This window comes from Macaca fascicularis, chromosome 12 (assembly GCF_037993035.2).
Source record: "Macaca fascicularis isolate 582-1 chromosome 12, T2T-MFA8v1.1".
NCBI classification, from domain to species: domain Eukaryota; kingdom Metazoa; phylum Chordata; class Mammalia; order Primates; family Cercopithecidae; genus Macaca; species Macaca fascicularis.
In genome coordinates this window covers 127,913,975-127,937,942 of record NC_088386.1, presented here as the reverse complement: position 1 = coordinate 127,937,942, position 23,968 = coordinate 127,913,975, and the positions used below count along the sequence as shown (strand labels likewise).

Here is a 23,968-nt window from a genome sequence, read left to right as displayed (position 1 = left end):
GCAATCAGGCAAGTGAAAGAAATAAAGGGTATCCAAACAGGAAGAGAGGAAGTCAAAATATCTCTGTTTGCAGATGACATGATTGTATATTTAGAAAACCCCATCGTCTCAGCCCAAAATCTCCTTAAGTTGATAAGCAACTTCAGCAAAGTCTCAGGATACAAAATTAATGTGCAAAAATCACAAGCATTCTTATACACCAATAATAGAGCACCAAATCATGAGCAAACTCCCGTTCACAACTGCTACAAAGAGAATAAAGTAGCTAGGAATACAACTTACAAGGGATCTGAAGGACCTCTTCAAGGAGAACTACAAATGACTGCTCAAGGAAAGAGAGGACACAAATGGAAAAATATTCCATGCTCATGGATAGGAAGAATCAATATCATGAAAATGGTCATACTGCCCAAAGTAATTTACAGATTCAATGCTATTCCCATCAAGCTACCAATGACCTTCTCCACAGAATTAGAAAAAAACTATTTTAAATTTCATATGGAACCAAAAAAGAGCCTGTATAGCCAAGATGATCCTAAGAAAAAAGAAGAAAGCTGGAGGCATCATGCTACCTGACTTCAAGCCATACTACAAGCCTATAGTAATGAAAACAGCATGCTACTGGTACCAAAACAGATATATAGACCAATGGGACAGAATACATGTCTCAGAAATAACATCACACATCTACAACCATCTGGTCTTTGACAAACCTGACAAAAACAAGCAATGGGGAAAGGATTCCCTATTTAATAAGTGGTGCTGGGAAAACTGGCTAGCCATATGTAGAAAACTAAAACTGGACCCCTTCCTTACACCTTATACAAAAATTAACTCAAGATGACGTAAAGGTTTATATATAAGACCTAAACCCATAAAAATCCTAGAAGAAAACCTAGGCAATACCATTCAGGACATAGGTATGGGCAAAGACTTTATGACTAAAACACGAAAAGCAATTGCAACAAAAGCTAAAATTGACAAATGGGATTTAATTAAACTAAAGAGCTTCTGCACAGCAAAAGAAACTATCATCAAAGTGAACAGGCAACCTACAGAATGGGAGAAAATTTTTGCAATCTATCCATCTGACAAAGGGCTAATATCCAGAATCTACAAGGAATTTAAATTTACAAGAAAAAAAAAAAAAACATCAAAAAGTGGGCGAAGGATATGAACAGATACTTTTCAAAAGAAGACATTTATGTGGCCAACAGACATATAAAAAAAGCTCATCATCACTGGTCATTAGAGAAATGCAACCATCTCACACCAGTTAGTATACAAAAAACTAGCCAGGCACGGTGGCGGGCGCCTGTAGTCCCAGCTACTCGGGAGGCTGAGGCAGGAGAATGGCGTGAACCCGGGAGGCGGAGCTTGCAGTGAGCTGAGATCCGGCCACTGCACTCCAGCCTGGGAGGCAGAGCCAGACTCCGTCTCAACAAAAAAAAAAGAATGGCAATCACTAAAAAGTCAGGAAACGACTGATGCTGGAGAGGATACGGAGAAATAGAAATGCTTTTACACTGTTGGTGGGAGTATAAATTAGTTCAACCATTGTGGAAGACAGTGTGGTGATTCCTCAAGGATCTAGAACTAGAAATACCATTTGACCCAGCAATCCCACTATGGGGTATATACCCAAAGGATTATAAATCATTGCACTATAAAGATACATGTGCACATATGTTTATTGCAGCACTATTCATAATAGCAAAGACTTGGAACCAACCCAAATGCCTATCAATGTTAGGCTGGATAAAGAAAATGTGGCACATATACACATGGAATTCTATGCAGCCATAAAAAAGAATGAGCTCATGTCCTTTGCAGGGACATGGATGAAGCTGGAAACCATCATTCTCAGCAAACTAACACAGGAACAGAAAACCAAACACCACATGTTCTCACTCATAAGTGGGAGTTGAACAATGAGAACATATGGGCACAGTGAGGGGAACATCACACACAAGGGGGCCTTTCGGAGGGTGGGGGCAAGGGGAGGGATAGCATTAGGAGAAATACCTAATGTAGATGATGGGTTAATGGGTGCATCAAACCATCATGGCACATGTATACCTATGTAACAAACCTGCTCATTCTGCACATGTATCTCAGAACTTGAGTATAATTTTAAAAAAAGAAAGAAAAAAAAAACCTGCACTTCACAGCATTAATTAAAATTACACTTAAATTTGTATAAATGTGATCAGTATCTGTCTTTTCCTACCTGCAGTCCCCATTAAACTATAAGCTCCATGAGGGCAAGAACTATGTCAGTCCTAATCATAACTGAATTCCCTATACCCTATGAATACCTGGCATACAGCTATAATTCAATTACTTCAGTTGTATCAGATTAAAAATAATGTATTCCTCAACAAAGCTCTGAGATAAAATGGTGCTCCTCACATCACATTTTTTTTTTTTTTTTTTTTTTTTTTTGGAGACAGAGTCTAGCTCCATCGCCCAGGCTGGAGTGCAGTGGTGCACATCACATCTTTTCTGGAAAAGCTAATAAGAACATTTCTTGAGTTCCTGCCATTCTAAGATTTTTAGGTACTATTCTAAAATTTTTACATGTATTCTCATTTAATTCTCATGACAAACCTATGAAGTAGGTACCATGATTATTCCCATTTTACAGATGAGACCTTTGAAGCAGAAAGGTTGTACAATTCCCTCAAAGTTATAGAGATGAATGGCAGAGATGAGATTCAAATCTAAGTAGCCTAGCCTAAAAGCCCATACTTTTAATCACTACTCTATAACACATCTTATTGAAGAACACCAAATTCTCGAGTACCAACGAATGTAGCCAAATAAAACAAATGATATGAAGACAAATTCAGACTTAGATATACAAGTCTCCAATCCTACATGACAATTCAAAGACAGTCACCACAAATCATTCCAATGTCTGATCCTTACTTTTATTTAAAACAGCCATCAACACTAAAACCATATCTTCCTTTCGAATTAACAGACATAGATGGAGACTGAAACCCAAAATATTCTCATATTAAAAACATTTTCTTCTGCCACTAAATCCCTGATTCATAAAAACACAGACAAACTATTTTTATCTGCCAATCACCCAGTCACCAAACTGGGCCAACAGAACTCCATATGTATTGCCTGGGTTTTCCACTGGAGGCAGCAGAAATGCGTGGGGACTGCCACTGTCTCCATGGCTTTGTCTTTCTAGTTCTCCCTGCATAGGATGTAGGAAAATAATACATACCAAGTTTGAATGGGCCCTCAGTATTTATTCAAAAGAATACCAAAAACCAGTGCAAGGCATGTGACAGGGAGGATGGATCACTAGAGAGGGAGCAGGGCGAACAACTCAGATGATTCACAATCTGCCCAGCAGATGCTTCTAAGTTCCAAGCATTCAGTAGCATGCTTCCAAGATCACACCCAATCTTACCACAGCGCCTGAGGGGTCTGTGACTCCTCCAGTTTATGATGCCTTGTTGGTGCACCATGGAATGTGAAAGGTCCTAAGAAATCTATAATTAGAAAGGGAAAATTTAACTCACCTTCCACTGCTCCTCGGGAAGTAGTTTCACGACCACCAGATCCCCATTTAAGGCTCTATTACGAGCAACAACCCCATCAATAAAAATGTCTCGATCACCATCCTAGGTTGGAAAAAGAAATAAGACAATAGTGAGCTTAAAAACACATAAAGCAAAAAACAGATTGCATGCTTTCATAACTGAAATAGAAAACAGCAAGTTATTCTTAGGCTATCCTTTTTTGTATTAAATAAAGCATGTTGATACCTTTTTAATACTAAATGAATTTTTAACATATCAAGGAAGTATAAAAATAGAAGGTATGCAAGAGAACAGAAGAGGAACAACATAGAATCTCCCGCAAGAAAACAAACTGAGGGCAGGAGCAGAAATGGTTCTAAGATTTGGGTTCTCTAGGAGGAAACCAGCAAATTCATAATGTCCCCCAAGAAAGTGGCAGAGAGTGTAAGTTGTGGTTGTTTTTATGGAGACCTAAGCAGAGGGCAAAGAAGAGAAAGAAAGAGATGTAATATGAGGTTCATCACATGATCTTCACACTCTACCGACTGTGCCAACTTAGGACCACTGTGAACTCCAGACAATGAACACAAGGTACAGACACTTTCATCCTCACTCACTCAGAAACAAACCACTTTAAATAATGTGGCTCCCCAGTGAACTCCCCAAGTGTCAACTTCTTGGCTTAAATAGGTGCCAGAGTCTTCTTAGTAATCCAAATTACTTTGTAATTTTAAATAAACAAAATAGCTAAGGAAATGCAGGCCTTCTGCAGCAGTCAGGGTTCCTGAGAAAATGAAATATTTTCAAAATGTTTCACCAACAAACATGTACTCTTATCCTTCTTTTCTCTACAAGTTTATATGATGTGCTCTTTTTCAGAGAATAAGAAAGAAGTAAAATACTTTTTCTTACAGGAGATGACAGCAAAAGCGTCTGGAAAACCATCACTCAAATTTTTCTAATAGGGACACCTGACATAGATAAGATTTAACGTAACACTCAATGGACTGAAGGTGATTACTATGAAACTTTAGTTAAAGTTAAAATTAATATCCCAAAATCACCAAATCAAAAAGGCGGGGGGGGGGGGTAGATTTTAGTCACTCAGCATTTTTTACAGTTTCCACTTACAAACCATTAGAGATCTTCTAGAACAGTTTTTCTGCTCAATTTCCAGTTTAGCTATGGGCTGACAGCTGTGGCCTGCACACTCTGCCAAAACCGACCCCACCCTAGTCCCCGAGGAAAAGCTACTGTGTTAGCCACAAAACATGACTGTAGTTGACCTCTTGACAAGCTTCTCAGAGAGATCTGGAAGAGACAGCCAGTAAACAGAGAGTGAACAACTGAAATATGGCACATCACCATCTATTGCTGCCTTTTGCAATTCAAAAAGCAATAGGATCTCTCAGACCTCCTTGGAATGAAAAGTGGGCTGTTTGGAGGTCACCCTAACCCATACTCATGTGTCAAACATATGCAATGAAATGCCTCTATTATAAGCAGCTACAACCACCCTTTGGCAGCGCAGAGATTTCAGATTGATGGGATGACAGTACCATCACCTTACAATCCCAGGAAACTAAGGAAAGCAGGGCTCAGTTGAACCTCAGACAACACAAAAATCTATAGCTACTGCATCACTACTCAGCTCTTCCTTGATTCATTCAGAAGACTGATCTGTCGCTGAATCTCTTATTTTAAAGATACTAAGCTTGGGAACTGCTCAATAGTAAAAGTTCGAGTCATCTCTTTTAACCACTTTTTAAGGCCAAATATTTCAGCTCTTTGTTTGAACGCCAGAAGTCTTGTTCTACCCATCAGAAAGAATAATAGGGAATAGAAAAAAAAAGAAAGAAAAATAGATAATGAACATCCCTGGAGGAAAAATAAAGGAACTGGGAGAAGGGCATGGGTAGTCAGACTAAAGACTTAGGGGACTGTAGGAAGGAAGACAACACAAGTATGCCACGATGGTCATAGCATCCTTCATTGATGAAACAGTCCCCTTTGGACCAAAAATAAATTCCATCGCTGTACAAAGGGTGCCTTCTATGACAAGATGCATTAAAAAGTTAGAGAGCTTCTTAGATTTACATAATTCAGAATAGAAACTGTGCTTTTTAAAAATGACAGGTTTTTCCATCTGATCAATTTTCTCCTCTTTATCCTATCCCCAAATAGGATAAAAGGCCTGTCAATAATATCATTTTATCTTGGTTTGCTTGAAAGTCACGACTTTACTCACATTCTGTATTTCATTTTTATTGAGAACCTCACAAAACTAGCAAGTACACGTAAGTTATTCATCTCGTATAGTTTAGATGTGTCATGAATTGAAAACCAACTTTCTGTCAGTAGAAATTATAATGAACCTAAGTCAAGTTCCCCCAGAACAAAGTATTATTTTATGCCTGATGATTAATTCACTGTTCTTCACCTGTTGACCCAGGGAGATATTTTAGTATAGCAAATGACATTGTGTAAATTCACAACCACTTTTAGAGTCAGTAAGAGCAAACCTAAATAATTTAATCAAATCTCTATTTTTGTCTCTCTAAAAACTTTAGAATGTGAGGAACATTCGACAACATTTAGTCCATCCCCTCATTTTACAAATGAGGAAGCCACTGTATGTCCTACTGTCAGAGCAAAAGCCTCATCTTCTGTCATATTCATTCCTGCCTTTATGCTCCTAGCTTAAGCCAGTAACAGTTAGGCCCTGGTTCTGACATTCTACTTCCCAGTCTATCTGTGGGCATTTTTCATCCCATATATTTTATATTTGTCATAAAATGAAAATCAACTTTCTATCAGTAGAAGTTATAATGAACCTAAGTCAAGTTTCCAGTTAATACAAGTTCATATTTGACATGGATATGAGCTATGTATACTCAGAAATCTAGACCACAGTTGGTTGTGGGCTTTATATATGAGTAATCTGTTGCCCCTATTATTGCCCTTTTCAATTGCTTTCTATAATGCTCCTGAAAACTGAAACCCACAAAGCAAGACTGTAGGACTGTTCCCGTGTCCAAAACCAGAGTGTCTACAATCACTTGCAACGGGCCTTGATTGGCAGCTCTTATGATCTATTCTTAATTACCGAGAGGTGAATTGTTTTTCTCTCTCTGAGACACTGTCACTACTCAAGCGGGAGCCAAATAAAAGAATAAAAGAAGCATAGAAATAAGCCAATCCTAATATCGCAACTGTCTAAAAATTTCTAAATACGACATAGCAAGAATACAATTTTAAGTAGGAGAGCAACTATGAGCTTTTAAAACATCACCACCTTTTGCTTTTGCTTCTTTAACAAGCCAGGTTAAACCATGGAGATACATCATTTGCAGATGTAAATTACATGAATTTAGCTTGCAGGAACCATAGCAACTCTGCTCTGGCTCTGCTCCAGCCACACCCCTCCCCATCAGACAAGGAGTTCACAGGGCCAAATGGATGTGCTTCCCCAAAATAAGCAGCCCCAAGCCTACCTCCAGGACATATACAGGCACTCCCCCATCACCGGAGGCACCCCCTCAACATGGCGGCTGGCTAAAGAACAGGTATTTCTAATGGGTATGGACATAGCTTAGATATGTGGGACAGGATGCCCACGTTTGTGCATGAAAGGGCCCTCACTGAATGCAAGGGAGTCACAAGGGGACAGGCAGCTAGCACCGAGAAGGGAAGAGGGGCAAGCTAGAGGTGGAGACATGCTTCAGCATGGAGCTGCAAGAAATCTGAGAATTCTACATTTGAACTCAGGTATATGAAGGTGTATTTGGCAAGGAATATATAGAATAATATATTTTACTTGATGGTGGGTGTGAGGTCTAACTTATCAATATTTGATTTAAGGTATGTGTGCCTTCTTTTCTACTTCTGTCCTAGGTCCCACACTTGGTAGGAGCCAGCCCAATAGGGATTTAACTTAGGGAAATCCTATACCGTGTATTCAGGCAAGAGAGGGAGCAGCAAAATTTTCAGAATGCTGTAGTTCCCCTTATCATTGCCATCAACAAGAGCAAACTTAAGCATGCACAAGAGACAAGAGGTCTGAGTCTACCAGTTCCCAGCTGCCTCTTAAGATGAACTAACCACATCGAGTGATATTTTCATGCTTAAAAATCTGTGTCTCTCATACATGAGCGCTCCTAATACAATCAAGTTCCTTCAACTGGTATATTCTTGAAGAAACAGTTATGCTTTCTTTATGGGAAAAAAACATTGGTTATGCAGGGCATACTGAGAGACGGTTTATCCGCCTCCAACATAGCACCTTCCTAAGAGATTTTCATGGGTAGTTTTTATGATTCCTGGATGTAAATTTAACCTTATGAGCAAACTCTGGAAACTAATACATATGTAAACTGCACTTCTAGTATATGCGAGAACTGCTCTTGCAGCCAAGTTACCACCTCAAAGCTGACCCTCAATTCTACAACCCAATTTTACAACTCAAGTTCCAGGGTCAAGACATATGCCATTTTCTCTCACGGGAACAGAATATGACTGAGAAAGAGTAATGTGAATGCCAGTGATACCTTTTATCTGATTCAATGGGTAAGACTTGAACTTGGATGCAATGCGAGTCCCTGGATTTCAAAGGCAGGGGAAAAGGACTAAACTGAGCTTGACAGTAGGTCATAAGGTTATTGTAACAAAAACAGTAATATCACTTGAGCATATAAAATCTGAAATGTTCCAAAATATAAAACTTTTGGGCACTGACCTGACACTCAAAGAAAATGCTCACTGGAGCATTTTGGATTTCAGTGTAAGTATGTAATGTAAATATTCCAAAATAAAAAAAAAAATTCCAAATCCAAAATACTTCTGGTCCCAAGTGTTTCAAATAAGGGGTGCTCAATCTGTAATAACAACATTTATTAAAGTACATGACTGAACCTATATTCTCACTAAACTCACTGTCATTTAAACTAATAAAATATGTTAATTAAAATATATGTATTCCATTTCATCATCTATAAGCATAAGTTTGGTCTCTTTCACTGTGAAAAATCTACGATTCTATAGCTATTCTATTTATGGTATCCTGGAAAAGTTAGGTCAGGAATTTAAGAATATTGCTCTCCTAGTTTTGCTCAATCAAACCTTCTCTAGAGAACTGCTGCTAACTATATGTCAGTGTGAACTTGATTTAAGTAGAAAGAGCCTCTTAAAATGAGTCATAAATGTAAGAAAGGGTCTAAAGGACCCAACGGTAAAGAGCCTTGTATGAAGCTCTATCACCTGCACGAAAGTGAAGTGAGAAACTCTGACCCCCCGCAAAAAAAAGCATTACACATTATTTTTGGACAAATGTTCAGATTAGCTCATGCAATAGATCCATAGTAGATAGCATATTTGTTTAGGAAAGATTAACTTAAATCAGTGGAAAAAATCATAAATCCTTTTAAGCCATAAACCAAGGGCGTTCAATTACACAAACTGGTGGGTAGTCTGCCTGGGTCCAGCTGCTCTTTGCAGCCTTGTAACAAATGCCATCCGTTTCATTTGGCATGCGATTTTAAGACTGGCAGAAGGGGTTTTTAACCAAAAGAAAATTTTGTTTATTTAAATTTGAAACAAATCTTTGCCCATCCTCAATTTTGCTTCACTACTCTGCTTTTTAGTTAGAATATATGATTTCAGTTTCAGAGCACATCTAAAAAATGAAATGTGACATTAAGTTTATTATAAATTTATTGAACTTACCGGGGAAGGAATGAAGGCTTCATGAAACTTCTTTGGATTAATTCTCAATACACCCTTTAAAACAAAAAAATAAAGCTTGTGAAAATCTAGCTATATATTTATGATTTTTCCATATGTATGTTATTCTCCAATAAAAAGTTTTAAAATTAAACAGTTCAATTGAGAAAACAAGTTAGATGTATAAGAACTGTTCATTAAATGCAGGAAACACAATTTATGTTGATATCTGAAATAGAGGGTTCCATCAAAAACAGAAAGCTTAGACTGGCACCTTGGTGTGAACAAGCAAAGGTAAGGAACAAGAGAGCCTGGCATAGAGTGGGAAAGTGGCAACTATTAGACTTTTAGGTGCCCCTATATGCTAGTCTTCAAATTTAAACCTTGACTTTACAAACCAGATTACCTGGGGATTGTGTCTCACTATATAAAGGCCTTTTTTTTTTTTTCTCCCAGTTCCAAGACCTTTCCACAATTGCTTGTTTCTGTGACAATTTTCAAAGTGATACAGGTTGATTTCCAACCTAGATACTGAGCCTTAAGAAACTGGATGCATTATTTTTTACTGTGGCCCCTCTGCAGAGCTGAATGAGTCAATAATTCAAAACGGCCATAACCAGCTCTTAATGCAAACTGGAATCCTGGCTCCAACAGCCAGGCCACCCAGTCTGCTTTCAACTTCATGTTATTCCAGCACCAAATCAGGGTCTGCTTCTATTTACACACAGGGGTGCAGGTGGGGGCCTCTTCAATAGCAGTTCAGTATTTCAGGCTCTTGCAGGAAGCTGTAATGCTCCCCAGGTTCCAGCTGTAGTCTCAGGACACTGGAACACATGGATGGAAGCAGTTATTTTTCTAACAGCCAAACTCAAAGGATATCTCGAGAAAGTGTTTTAAATAACATTTCCCCCTAAAACGTTTAAAGACTCAAAGATACATAATTAACAAAACAGGCAAGGGCATAAAATAAAGCAGAAAATAATTTCCTTCTGTGCTGTACCATGTTTAAATTACAAATGTAATTCAAATAGACTACTCAAATAGACACTCAAATAGACTACTACAAATGATCATTCAGTCCTTAATTCAACAATTAATTATTGAGTACTGACTATATTCAAGACCCTGAGACACACTGATGGGGAAGATAATGATTAAGCTCAGTCCCTATTTTAAATGAAAACATAAACCAGAGGTACAGCTTACTTTCATAGCGAGGGCACCAGAAGAGGCTTCAGAGATGGTGTCTGACCTAGTCCTTTACAGAAGAGCAAAATTTGCAAATAAATCAGATGAGAAGTATAGTAGAGGACACTGTGTTAGCAAAAGTGGTTAAGAGGGCACTCACTAACTCTTCTCCATTGTGCAATAACTCTGCCTAGCACAGAAGAGGGAGGGACCAGGAGATAAGGTTGGCAAAGCTTCCCAAGGCCAGTCCCTTGTTAAGAGTGTCACAGTAAATCCACTTCTAGACAGCTGTTTCTTGTTGAGGGAAGGAGGGAAAAAACTTACATTTATCCTAAATATTCATCCACTCACTCAACAAATATTTCCTAACAAATAGCATGGCAGGCACCATGTCAAGTGATGGGGTAAAAGGGAGACTAACAACAGACAGTCTCTACCGTCACACAGCTGACAGTCTCATGAGGGGAAGAGACTCCAAACAAACGAAAGTCAGTTCATTGAAATTAAATGTTTAACAATTTCATTTGCTGATTCCAGATGCTTTTCTCTGGCCTAAGTTTTTTTTTCAATTCCTATTCTTCTATCATCCCTTGTAGCTCAGTGAATGGTTAGCAAATGAAGAAGTACGGAGATGAAAATGCCTCTAGCTTTGAAAATGTCTTTAATTGCACGGCACTCAGACAGGTTAGGCTGGGCCCAGGGAAAAGAGACAGGTTGCTCAAGGCTGCATCCAGGCTCTATTCAAAAGAAAAGGTATTAAAAAGGCCTTGAAGATTTTACCCTTGATTCTCTATCCCAAACTTCCCAATATATACAAAAGGACACAAGGAAGAAGAGAAACCTTGTTCCACAATAGCATTTGTAAATTTGACTGAAGCATAACTCTGAAGAACTGGACCTCAGAAACACAGCCCTTGAGAGAATGCAGATCACACTAAGAAAGCAGAAACTCCCCAGAGCTCCGCAGCAGACCAGAGTTGTTCCTATAGCCTGAGAGAAGCAGCTGACAGTAAAGTCTGTCAAAAACAATGGTCTTTTAACCAAAGGATACTTCCCACAGATGTCTTGTCTTACTCACCTACAAAAGTCCAAGGCTTTCATTTCTTTTTTTTTGAGACGGAGTCTCGCTGTCTCCCAGGCTGGAGTGCAGTGGCCGGATCTCAGCTCACTGCAAGCTCCGCCTCCTGGGTTCACGCCATTCTCCTGCCTCAGCCTCCCGAGTAGCTGGGACTACAGGCGCCCGACACCACGCCCGGCTAATTTTTTGTATTTTTAGTAGAGACGGGGTTTCACCATGTTAGTCAGGATGGTCTCAATCTCCTGACCTCATGATCCGCCCACCTTGGCCTCCCAAAGTGCTGGGATTACAGGTGTGAGCCACCGTGCCCGGCTGGCTTTCATTTCTATAGCCATCCCCTAATCTGACCCAATTGCCCATCTCCCATCTTCTTCCTAAAGCACTTCCCTAGGCCTGGAACTTGATCAGTGAGAATCCCATAGCCTCCATCTCTTCTCCGGATGCTCCTGATTCTTCCCCTTAATCGAAACCTGGCTGTTCCCTGATGTTATTGCTTCCCTGAGTGCTCTCAAAGGGTGTCTATTTTATCTCTCATAACCCATATATCTCAGGGACCAGGTGAGGAAGGGCCCTTTGCTTTCCCATCATGGCTTTAAAAGTATTTTTTCCTCCAATCTCTTTCAAAAATCCCAGATCCTTTGCAGTTCATATCATTAGCACCTCCTTGGTGCTGTCATCCTCAAGCTTACAGGTGGGTCAAAGCTCCAATTCACTAACATTTTGACTAGCAGCTCACTGCCTTCCTCTCTATCCTTACTCCCATATATATTTTTGGGACTTCACATCCATGTTGAAGACCAAGCAACCCCAGCCTGTCACTCTAACTACCATTTGCTCTTCTACCCCACCTACTCTCTCCCATGTTCACTGCCTGAATCCCGTCAGCACTACTAATGACACCACTTAAAAAAAAAAAATTCAAATATCACACTTTCCGATGGCAGTCTTTTGTCTACTTATGGTAAAAACCCCATTTCAACAACTCTTCAATTTCACTAAGATCTCCAACCCAAAGCTGTGACCACGTGTCACCATCCATTGTCCTCCCACTGTTTACTCCCTTCTCTAGCAACCTAATTGCCATGGCCTGTCATTATCACTTAACCTTGCAAATCCTAAACAAACCTCTTACTCTGATATTCAACCAGCAAAAGACCTTGAAGATTTTACCCTTGATTCTCTACTCTCAACTAACCCCAGCTATCTGCTTTCTCACTTCCTGTACCCAAGGAGCTAAACAGTACCATAGAAAAACACCACACAACTGGGCTAAATCAGTCTAACTGGCAATCACAAACATACTGTATTTGGCTTGAGAGTCCTTAAAACTGAGGAATTTCACACATATAAAATACATAGTTCCAGATATTCTTGAAAAATCGTAAGATCTAACAGCTTTGGACAGGGTTCTCCAAATGACAGCAACCACCTAACCTGAATAACAGACGCTCCTCTTATAGTAATAAAAACAAAACTCAAGTGCCACTTATGCAGGTATATGACGTGCCACACGCTCTTGGAAGAGCTTTATATCGATCAGCTAATTTAACCCTCACAACAACCCTATGAGGTAGATACTATTATCCTTGTTTTTACAGAGGAGGAAACTGAGGCACTGAGAGGTTAAAAAAATTGCCCGCTTTCACATCACATTCAAGGTCAGACAGTCTGGCTCCAGAGTCCATGCTCTCCACTACTGTAAACAGCCTCTCTCTCTGTTTGCCACACTCACCACCAGGGCCTCTTCACTCATGTATGCCAGCTGTCCCTCTTACCCAAAAACTCATTCCAACCCTTGCTTTTCTCCGTCTTGGTTAATGGCAACACCAGCCAGCCGCTCAATTCGAAAACTCAGCAAGCGTCAGGGATGCCTCCCTCTGCCTCACCTTCCATATCTCACCCACCAGCATGTCATATCAGTTCTAGCCCCACATCCATCTTCACTGCCACCTTCTTGTTCCCATCTCCATGTTTTCTGACCTGGTTTACTTTGATAGCTTCCTGAGTGGCCTCTCAGCTTCCACTCTAGTCTATTCATCTCACAATTCCCAGAGAGATATGTTCAAAGCATGAAACAGATTATTTTCTTCTCCTGCTTAACAGCCTTCAGTGACTTCCTGCTGCTCTTTAAACAAAATCCAATTCTCCAGCATAGCCTAGAGACCCTACATGACTTGGCTGATGCCTAACTCTCCACTTGTCCCATCATATAACTCCTTTGCTCACAATGTTCCAACAGGCTTCCTTCTCATTTCTCAGAACCACCAAGCCTTCCTCTGCTTGCTGCTGTTCTACTAGCTGAGCTCTCCACCTACGTTCTTCTCCTAATTCTTCAATTGGCTGTTTCATTCTCATCTCAGACAACCCACAGATCATCTCACAGAGGCTTTCCCTAACAACTCTACTAAAGAGGTTCTCTCTATAATCTCTCTCACCTTTCCCATTTCCTTATTAGCAGTGATCAGTCTATAATTTCTTCTCTTTTTCTTTAGTTGTTTTTCCTTACCTCCCCAGTGACTTGCCTAACTTGCTCACTGGTATATGCTTGGCACTGAGTAAGAAGTCAAGAAACATTTGTTGCACTAATTAATTAATGCCTGCAGAGCTGAAGTTCTTTCATCACCCCAAGTATTAATGTTATGAATATCATCTCTCCCTTCTGAGTGACTGGGCATTCCGCTATAACATCACATCTATTCCCCCTCATCTTTAATTCATCCCCAAGTATTCTCCAGCTGACTTTACTCTTCTTAAAAAAAAAAGAGAGAGAGAGAGACAGGGTCTCACTCTGTTGCCCAGGCTGGAGCACAATGGCATGATCATGACTTACCACAGCCTCCAACTCCAGGGCTCAAGTGATCCTCCTGCCTCAGCCTCCCCAGTAGCTAGGAATACAGGTGCACATCACCATGCCTGGCTGATTTTTATTTTGTACAGATGAAGGCTCACTATGTTGCCCAGGCTGGTCTTAAACTTTTGGCCTCAAGCAATCTTCCCACCTCAGCCTTCCAAAGTGCTGGGATTACAGGCGTGAGCCACCACACCCTGCCTGATTTCACTCTTAACAAATGGTTGTTTGTTTGTTAAGAAACTAACAACCAAACTAACAAACAAACAAATGTTTGTTTGTTTGTCCTAGAAACTAGTTCATCCTGTCCTCTATCTTCCTGGACTAGGATTTTTTTAGAGAGCCAATAACAACTTCACACCAATATTCTATTCTAAAAGGAACTCCGACATCATAACTAAGGCAGCTCTGGGGGCTTAGCCTGAACTTCCTTTAGCCAAAGCATCTTTTGGGATCTGAAACAGCCAATTCTACCATCTTCATACCCATGTCACCTTGATCATCACCCTAAACTGGAGCCCCTTCCAGGCTTGTCTATCCCCTACTCTAATCTCTCCCAACATCTCCTATAAAAACCTCTCAGTACTCCCCCCTATGAAGAGAGAAATGAAATACATTTTTTGATGTGAGAATTTTTTTTCAACTTCAAAACTACACATACATGATCATGTGTTACTGTTATTGTCGCTTCAAACACTGGAAACTCACATAGGAAAAAATACGAATGAAATATCAAAGTATTGGTTAAGGTATTGAAAACAAAATAAAAATACTCTACTCCTATTTTTTTTAAATCCCCCTACTATCTCTCGATAAAAGTTTCTTCTCTGGATGGTGAGGAAAAAAAAGAGGTCAAAAGAGATGAATTTGAATACAAAAGTTAACAAAAGTTTCCAAGTATCTCTAATACACTTAATTTTTCTCCATCAGCATTAAAACATCCTTTCTTGTCTGGCCTTTTACCTTACCCAGCAAGGCCTGCACACATAAAGTTTATATCAAGCAGCAGATGGACTCTGTTTCTCTGCCTATGAAAATCTTATTTACAGTGTTGTATATTTCACACGGTGACCTCATATCTGGAACCCATTTCTTTCCCCATCTGCAAAGAACAACTGTTCTCATATGTGGGGGGGAGGTCCTGGCTGCAGAGTCCCATGATGTCACAGGCCAGAAGGAATCACTTACAAACTACTGGGAATTAGAGTTGTTATATTGATCAGATTTTTGTTTTGTTTTATTTGAGTATCAGCAACGAGTGGTTTCAAAAGTGAAAACTAAAAGGGAGCTGAAGCTAGTACCATTGCAGAACGCTGTCTCTAGATAGGTATAAATCTGTAGCCAAAATTCTAGGCGACTAGTTTTCTTTCAAGTTCTAATAACTGACGTTCCCCCGACTCTTCTTCAAAAGACAGTATCTGGATCCTTTATTCAGTCAATAAGTAAATATTTATTCAATATAAATGTATTAAGCATCAGTCAAATGTCAGGCACTGAGCTAACTTCTGGAATAAGACATGACCTTGCCATCAAGGACATGAACAGTCTATTTGGGGGAAACATAAAAGAAAAAAAATGGTGGTAAGTTTAGAATAAAGGGAAAACAAAAAAGTCAACTACAGGAAAGCACTAACGGCCAACTCTACTTGGAGAATTAAAATGAGGCTTCTCAAAGTGGGTAACATTTAGGCAGGGACTTAAAAGCTAAGCACCATTACATCAAGACAGCGGGAGAAAGCATTCCGAGCACCAGGACCAGCACGCACAAAGTCACAGAGACATCAAGGAGCACAGTTTTTAGAGGAAAAGACTGGAAGCTCAGGGTGAATGGAGGACAGTGCTCCTGGAGGAGAGTGCAAGAGGATGAGAATGGAGAGGCACAATGGGTCCTCCTACATGAAACAGGAGGAGGGCCAAGAAGCTTACAGATAAAATGGTGTTCGGGATATGGGCTAAACGATGAAGAGCAAATGATGGATTAATGAATGGACTAACATCCAAATGCAGCTTCATCTCTCCTAAGAGAGGCCATGTCAAATAAATCCAGGGAAAGCTTTAAAAAAAAAGAAACTCCAATAGGGCTGGGTGTGGTGGCTCATGACTGTAATCTCAGCACTTTGGGAGGCTAAGGCAGGAGGATCACTTGAGGTCAGGTCAGCCTAGCCAACACGGTGAAACCCCATCTCTACTAAAAATACAAAAATTGGGGGACTACACCCCATCCCCCCCGGTTGGGTCTTAGTCCTTTTAATTCTTGGAATCACTTTTGGGGTGCTAAAGACCCTGGAGCCACACAGTGGGGTCCTGGGGGAGCTACAGAGTGGGGTCCTCGGGGCACTTAATGGGATTTGGGGGGTTCCACTGAAATGTTGCTGAGAGCTCAACTGGAATCTAAAAGTTCCTTCAGAAGGTGAAGGCCAGGCCCTCCAAGGGGGAGAAGCGAGCAGACATCCAGCTGAACAGCTTCAGTTTCTACACCAACGGCTCCCTGGTGGTGGAGTTGAGCCTCCTGCGGCTGGGCCTCCAGGAAGCAGAAGTCCCTGCTGGTGGGGTTCAGTCTCAGCCGGGTTCAATCTGGCAGAGTTCGCTCCTATTCAACCCGGGATTTCCAGGACTGCCCTCTCCAGAAAAACAGTAGCAGCTTCCTGGTCCTGTTCCTCATCAACACCAAGGATCTGAAGGTCCAGGTGCGAAGTATGGAGAGCAGAAGTTGTTTATCTTTCCCAGGCTCCTCCCCGAAGTGCCCTCCGAACCAGGGCTCCCAAAGCCACAGGCCACAGTCCCCTGCAAGGTGGATGGCGGAGGGACCTCTGCAGCCAGCAAGCCCAAGTCAACACCCGCAGTGCCTCAGGGTCCTAGCGGGAAGGACGAGGAGCTGGTGTTGGGCCTGAGCCACCTCAACAACTCCTACAACTTCAGTTTCCACGTGGTGATTGGCTCTCAGGCGGAAGAAGGCCAGTACAGCCTGAACTTCCACAACTGCAACAATTCAGTGCCAGGAAAGGAGCATCCATTTGACATCACGGTGATGATCCAGGAGAAGAACCCCGATGGCTTCCTGTCGGCGGCGGAGATGCCCCTTTTCAAGCTCTACATAGTCATGTCCGTCTGCTTCCTGGCCGCTGGCATCTTCTGGGTGTCCATCCTCTGCAGGAACATGTACAGCGTCTTCAAGATCCACTGGCTCATGGCGGCCTTGGCCTTCACCAAGAGCATCTCTCTCCTCTTCCATAGTATCAACTACTACTTCATCAACAGCCAGAGCCACCCCATCGAAGGCCTCGCCGTCATGTACTACATCACACACCTGCTAAAGGGTGCCCTTCTCTTCATCACCGTCGCCCTGATCGGCTCAGGTTGGGCCTTCATCAAGTACGTCCTGTCGGATAAGGAGAAGAAGGTCTTTAGGATCATGATCCCCATGCAGGTCCTGGCCAACGTGGCCTACATCGGCATCGAGTCCCACGAGGAGGGCGCCAGTGACTATGTGCTGTGGAAGGAGATTTTGTTCCTGATGGATCTCATCTGCTGCAGCGCCATCCTGTTTCCCGTAGTCTGGTCCATCTGGCATCTCCAGGACATGTCTGGCACAGACGGGAAGGTGGCGGTGAACCTGGCCAAGCTGAAGCTGTTCCAGCATTACTGTGTCACGGTCATCTGCTACATCTACTTCACCCGCATCATCGCCATCCTGTAGCAGGTGGCTGTCCCCTTTCAGTGGCAGTGGCTGTACCAGCTCTTGGTGGAGGGCTCCACCCTGGCCTTCTTCATGCTCACGGGCTACAAGTTCCAGCCCACAGGGACAACCCATACCTGCAGCTGCCCCAGGAGGACGAGGAGGATGTTCAGATGGAACAAGTAATGACCGACTCTGGGTTCGGGGAAGGCCTCTCCAAAGTCAACAAAACAGCCAGCGGGCGGGAACTGTTATGATCACCTCCACATCTCAGACCAAAGGATCCTTCTCCCCCAGCATTTCTCACTCCTGCCCTTCTTCCACAGCGTATGTGGGGAGGTGGAGGGGGTCCATGTGGACCAGGCGCCCAGCTCCCCGGGACCCCGGTTCCCGGACAAGCCCATTTGGAAGAAGAGTCCCTTCCTCCCCCCAAATATTGGGCAGCCCTGTCCTCACTCCAGGACCACCCCTCCCTTCCAGCTATATGTACAATAATGACCAATCTGTTTGGCTAAAATTATATATATATATATATATACACAAAAATTAGCCAGGTATGATGGCATGACTAATTTTTTACCTTCTGTAATCCTAGCTGCTTGGGAGGCTGAGGTACAAGAATCACTTGAACCCAGGATGCAGAGGCTGCAGTGAGCCAAGACTGCACCACTGCACTCCAGCCTGGGCAACAGAGTGAGACCTTCTAAATAAATAAATAAATAAATAACCACCAAGAGTACTCCAAGAATCAGATAAACCAACTCATTTGTTAAAAGACAATTTTTTTTCTTTTTTCCATCGATCATGTGTGCACTTGACCACAGATAAATAGAGAAAGGTAAAGAAAGGTAAAGAAAGAAAGGTAAAGGAAAGAAGGAAGGAAGGAAGAAAGGAAGGAAGGAAGGAAGGAAGGAAGGAAGGAAGGAAGGAAGGAAGGAAGGAAGGAAGGAAGGAAGGAGGGAGGGAGGGAGGGAGGGAGGGAGGGAGGGAGGAAGAGAGAGAGAAAAGAGAAAGAGAGAGAAAAGAGAAAGAAAGAGAGAGAGAGAGAAAATGAATGACAAAAAGGAAGAGAAGATGATAGCATCCGTAAATTGGTTAGATCTTCAGCCAAAAACACAAATACAGAAGCTGTGCTCTCAGAATAAGAGAAAGTGGAACACAGCATTTTCAAGTGAGCCAGGTAGCACATGGCAATATTTCTATACTAATGAAAGTATTATGAAATAGACTTAATTCACAGAATATGTGGCCCTGCCTCCCTCCCCAGCCTACTAACTGCCTGACAGATTATGCCCAAGGAGGCCTAAGCTGCCATACTCCATGTTGTTTCACAAGTTCACGTTTTTGTTAGCACCACTGCCTCTCCATACCTCCCACACACATATCACTCACCTGATAGGCCCAAACTAGTCATCCCTCAATACCTACCACAAGGGTCACCAACTACAGGAAGCCTCTCCAGAACCTCAGCCTACACAGTTTCCTGCTTTCCCCCCAATATTTTGCCATATACCCTGGTCACCCTTTTATCTGAGCACTTGCCACTTTATCCCCAAATCATCTGTTCACATGACTGCCTCCCACCACTGGGCTGCAAGCTGAAGTACAGCAAGGCAATCTTGTCTACCTCCATCTCAAAGGCACCCATGCTGCACACTCCTAACCATAACTGTTCCTGGCTCACAATGGATGCTCAATAAACATTTGTTCAGCCAAACCACTGAACTAGCTTGTAAACACAGTTTGTAAACTATAAAGCACTCAACAAATACTGTCTATTGTTGTTTACTGCTTGCTTTCCAACCTCATCCATTTTTCTCCATCATTCAGCATCCACATGCTCCAGAAAAACTGATATTCAATGTTTCGTATATCCAAACCCAATTTCTCACTTCTATTGTAGTAGGTCACACTGGTCCCTCCATTTGTAAAGCTCTCTTTTATCTTCACTTATTCAAATTGCACCAATCCATGGCCTGGCTCAAATATGTCACTTCCAATAAAGCATCTCTAGGCAAGCCTAATGGGAAATAGCGGCTCCCTCCTCTCAAATCTCAGAGCACTTTGCCTGTTCCTGTCTTATGGTGCTTATTACCTCTAAATGTACTGTAGTTCTAAGAAGAACCTGTTACTTCATCATCTCTGTTATGCCATCATACCAGCCCTGCACCTGTTACATCATCACCTCTCTGAAAGCACACAGCACAGAACAGGAAATAGTTTAATAGATTGTTTTGGATTCCATATTCAGGCAATAGCCTTCCAGTAGATTTTAAGCACCTGGATGAGTGTTCCTCTCTTCAAGCCTTCCGAAACATCCTCCTTGAACATGTAAGTTTCAAATATGCTCTTTTTCTTCCCTCGTGTGGACTTGTTCTTTGACTTTTTGTCACCTGGCGAAGCACCAATGTCATGTGGGCCAGCCACAGTGGACACACCTAGAAACATGAGGCAGCAATCAACTCTTTCCTCAAACATCTGTGTATTTTTAAAACTGGAGATATCATACCTTTTTACAATTATTATTTAAAGAGACCAACAAGAGACTGAAACTCCCTGATGGTGATTTTGAACAATAACAAAAAGGAAAGAGTGGCTAAGAAAACATGAATAAAATATACACAGATGAGACTTGAGTTTTAAATCAGCACAACAACATGGATGGAACATAATGTGAATGATGAGTCCAGTGTTCTTTGCTATTTATATACACAAACTTTTTGAAAATAGAAATTACTAAAAGATTGCCACTTTACTAGAGGAAATTAAACAGTTGTACTTAATACAACAATAAATTAAGATAGCAAGAAACTACATCTAATTCTAGAAAAAATCACACAGGAGAATACTTAACAGGTCACTAAAAGAATTATAGTAGCCCTTAGTCCTAAAAGACACCCTCCACTTCACACCCATTTCACTTTTATTTCAGTTCTCCAGTTATTTAGACAGACTCCATTTTCCTTTTACTACCTCTGGGGGTCCCCAGGGGCCGGAGGTTCATTCTGTAGTCAGGATGGCTCATTATTGGCTCCAAGGTCACTCTTCTCTCCAGATCCAAAGAAACCTCCACTGCTCAGCTCAGAGTTCCCGCCTTGAGCAGCTCTGTTGTCATTCACTGAAACCAAGAAGAGATTGGTAATTGGAGAGCGATTAAGTTGTAGGCTCCTCTGTCCTCTCAGAAATTTAGTATTTCAATGGCAAAGGCAACGTGGTGCCCCTCCTGGGTTCTGGCATAACATTCTCCAGGGCAGTTAGTCAAACACACCATCTGTCTCAAGTTTCTTTTCAAGGCCTTCACCCTCACAAGTACCACCAGACTGCTTCTTTGGGCCACTTCAACTAAACATCTCCACAAATGGGGCAATGATGTGAAAAATAAGGAATCCTGCAGTTCTATTCAGCTTGTGAAATGAACAAAAATATAAAGAAATATAGTTTTGAAAAGTGATATAAAGATCTAGAACCTAAAAGTTGTAATGGAATGGTACTAAACTGGGGTTCAATATGTGGCATTTACTAAGTCCAACTCTGGACAAATGATATACCTCTATGAAACCAAGTTAATTCCTTAGAATCCACCAGCAAAACCTAATTCATTATCACAACTTGATGTCCAAAACTATGCAGGGAACCCCAGATGATTCACACACTTTCAAAACATGGCAATACTGTAATTAGACGTTTCTTCCCCTACTCTTACCTGCCATCACCTCAAACCAGTTGTCTGATGAGAAGCTCAAACAGCTGTGTCTAAGGAATATAAGAGCAGCTGCCAGGATCAGCAGGCTGGAATGTGGGTCCCCGCAGCTGGCCCCTAGCCTTCCACCTGGATGCTGAACATGTCATCACAACTTCTACTTTCTAGTCTCTGATGGCCACCAGCCCAGGAGTCAAGTCTATATTTGAAATTTTTGTGGGCAGCCTGAGTTCCCACAAAACGAATCAAGATGTCATTCTGAACACTAGCTTCTATTTCCTCTATACTTCCCACACACATCCTTCACCAAAATGATGTAATTTCTCTTTAAATTGAAATTAATACTAACTCAGCAGCAGAGAAGCAATGGAGACAAAGGATAACAGGCCACTTAGGGCAAGATAAAGAGATTCACAGATAAAGCCAATCCCGTTGCAAGAAGGGAGAGAAAGAGATGGCCTTATATAAACAGCAAGGGAATGGGAAAGGCAGATGGAGGAGTCAAGACTGTCTGAGGGTTTAATACAGAAATGCATTTATGCACTCAGTAATTTCACACGTATTTCTTCAAGGCACTACACTAGACAGAATGAAGGATAAGGGGTAAGCACTGTGTTTTTTAAAGTGTGGATAAATGTACAGATGATAGGAAAGAAAGAGTGTCTCCAAGTCAGGAAACCTGAGAGTACTTTAGGAAAGATTTTAAAGAACTAAGAGTGTGAGGAAAGCATACTGTTGGCAAAAGGAAATAAAAATAGAGGCGCAAACAGAAAATACAGGCAAGTTCTCACAAAATTAATTCCATTTGGATAGAGTCCAGCCTATATGAAGGGAGGCAGTGGCAAGGAAATTAAAACAAGTTGGAAGGCCTAAAAAACTAGGCCAGTTTTTCAAAAGCACTAGGGAGTTTTCAAAGCATGAATGAGCAGAAGAGAAAAACAACGTATTAGAATTGTTTCAGGAAACCTGGTACAGGACTCAAAGTCATCTGGAGTGGACAGATACTAGCAGCAGATGTATCTTAGGAGAAAATCAGAACAGACAGGTGAAAGGAAAGGAAGACCCAAACTTGAGTTCAGGACACTAAAAAGAAGAGGCCCTTACCATGGTATTACACAGGACAAAGCAGCACCACCTAGCAACCAGGCAGGTCTGGAAGTCAGCAAGGTGGGAGTGGCTGTGTGAGATTTCTAGGTAGGAGACTGGGAGTTGGTAAAGTTAGAGAAGATGATGAATTCTACTTGGAGTATTATATACCTCCACATGGAGCGATCCACCAAATACTTGAAAACGGGAGCAAAAGAGAGAAATCGGCCAGTCATTTGCATAAAGATGGTAACACAGAGAGTTCAAGAATAGATGAGATTGCCAAGAAAGGGTACGCAGATACAGAGGAGGGCACAGGATAAGGAATGAACAAGCAACATTCCCTTCCCTGTGACATCATTTTGAAGGCCTATTAACCCTATAGAAGTTCTGGGCACTCTTACCCTGACAAAATCTGGGTTAGGGCAACTTTTAGGAAATGTAAAGAAGTAGAAAATATAACAAAGAAGCTAACGAAGATGTAGGAAAAGAACCAACAGAGGCAGAAAACAAAGAGAAAAGAGCTCCCAAATGAGGACAGATCCATGATCAGGGTATGCTCCCACTAGTGACTAAGAATACAAAAGATGGCAGCCTTGGTTGGGGCAAGGGGTCGGGAGCAAACTGCCAACAACCCAAAAACAAGAGCCGGAATTGAAAATGGGGCACTACATGTCAATCCTGATTCAGGCAAAAGTTCAAAATGAAGGGGAGCTACTGCTAGGTAAGTGAGATGAGGTGACAGATTTCAATTCCAGTGTTCCTAGGTCAGCTACATCTGTGTCTTTCCTTCACAGCAGCTATCCCAGTTTGTGTGATTAATACCTAACTTGTCTCTCTAGCTTAGGGAGACAAGGAATGTTTGGTTGGGTTTGTCACTGTAACTCTGGTGGCTCCCACAGCACCTGGGATAGAATAGGTGCTCAAAAGCCACTCCATAAATGAATGGATGAGTTTGTTTTCATGAACAAGCAGTGAGAACACCAAACAGAGCAGGGTCATACCGGGAAAGTACATTAAAAACAAGTCAGCAAAGAATGGGGGAAGAACGCAGGACTCAGAAAACAAAATTGGCAAGAATAAGCCAGACAGCTAGGCAGGCAGTCAAAGCCCACATTTGGGTACCAAA

The 23,968-nt window shown here is 41.6% G+C and overlaps 1 protein-coding gene and 1 pseudogene across 8 annotated transcripts in view; one reads left to right on the top strand and one right to left on the bottom strand.

The window, feature by feature from the left end:
• The window catches only part of DIS3L2 (DIS3 like 3'-5' exoribonuclease 2), a 380,375-nt gene that overhangs the window by 300,791 nt on the left and 55,616 nt on the right, over positions 1-23,968 (bottom strand). For 5 of the 8 annotated variants that reach the window (XM_065526247.1, XM_065526248.1, XM_074010515.1 and 2 more), the window contains 4 exons: positions 21,027-21,171; positions 20,334-20,491; positions 9,267-9,320; positions 3,546-3,647 (listed from right to left, as the gene is read on the bottom strand). In XM_065526247.1, coding sequence (XP_065382319.1) covers positions 3,546-3,647; positions 9,267-9,320; positions 20,334-20,491; positions 21,027-21,078 — 366 coding nt within the window. In that variant the 5' untranslated portion in view covers positions 21,079-21,171. The remainder of the gene's footprint in view (positions 1-3,545; positions 3,648-9,266; positions 9,321-20,333; positions 20,492-21,026; positions 21,172-23,968) is intronic. The other 3 variants (XM_074010517.1, XM_074010516.1, XM_074010514.1) reach the window with 1 other exon arrangement.
• Positions 11,067-18,570, top strand: LOC102138388 (protein GPR108 pseudogene; annotated as a pseudogene).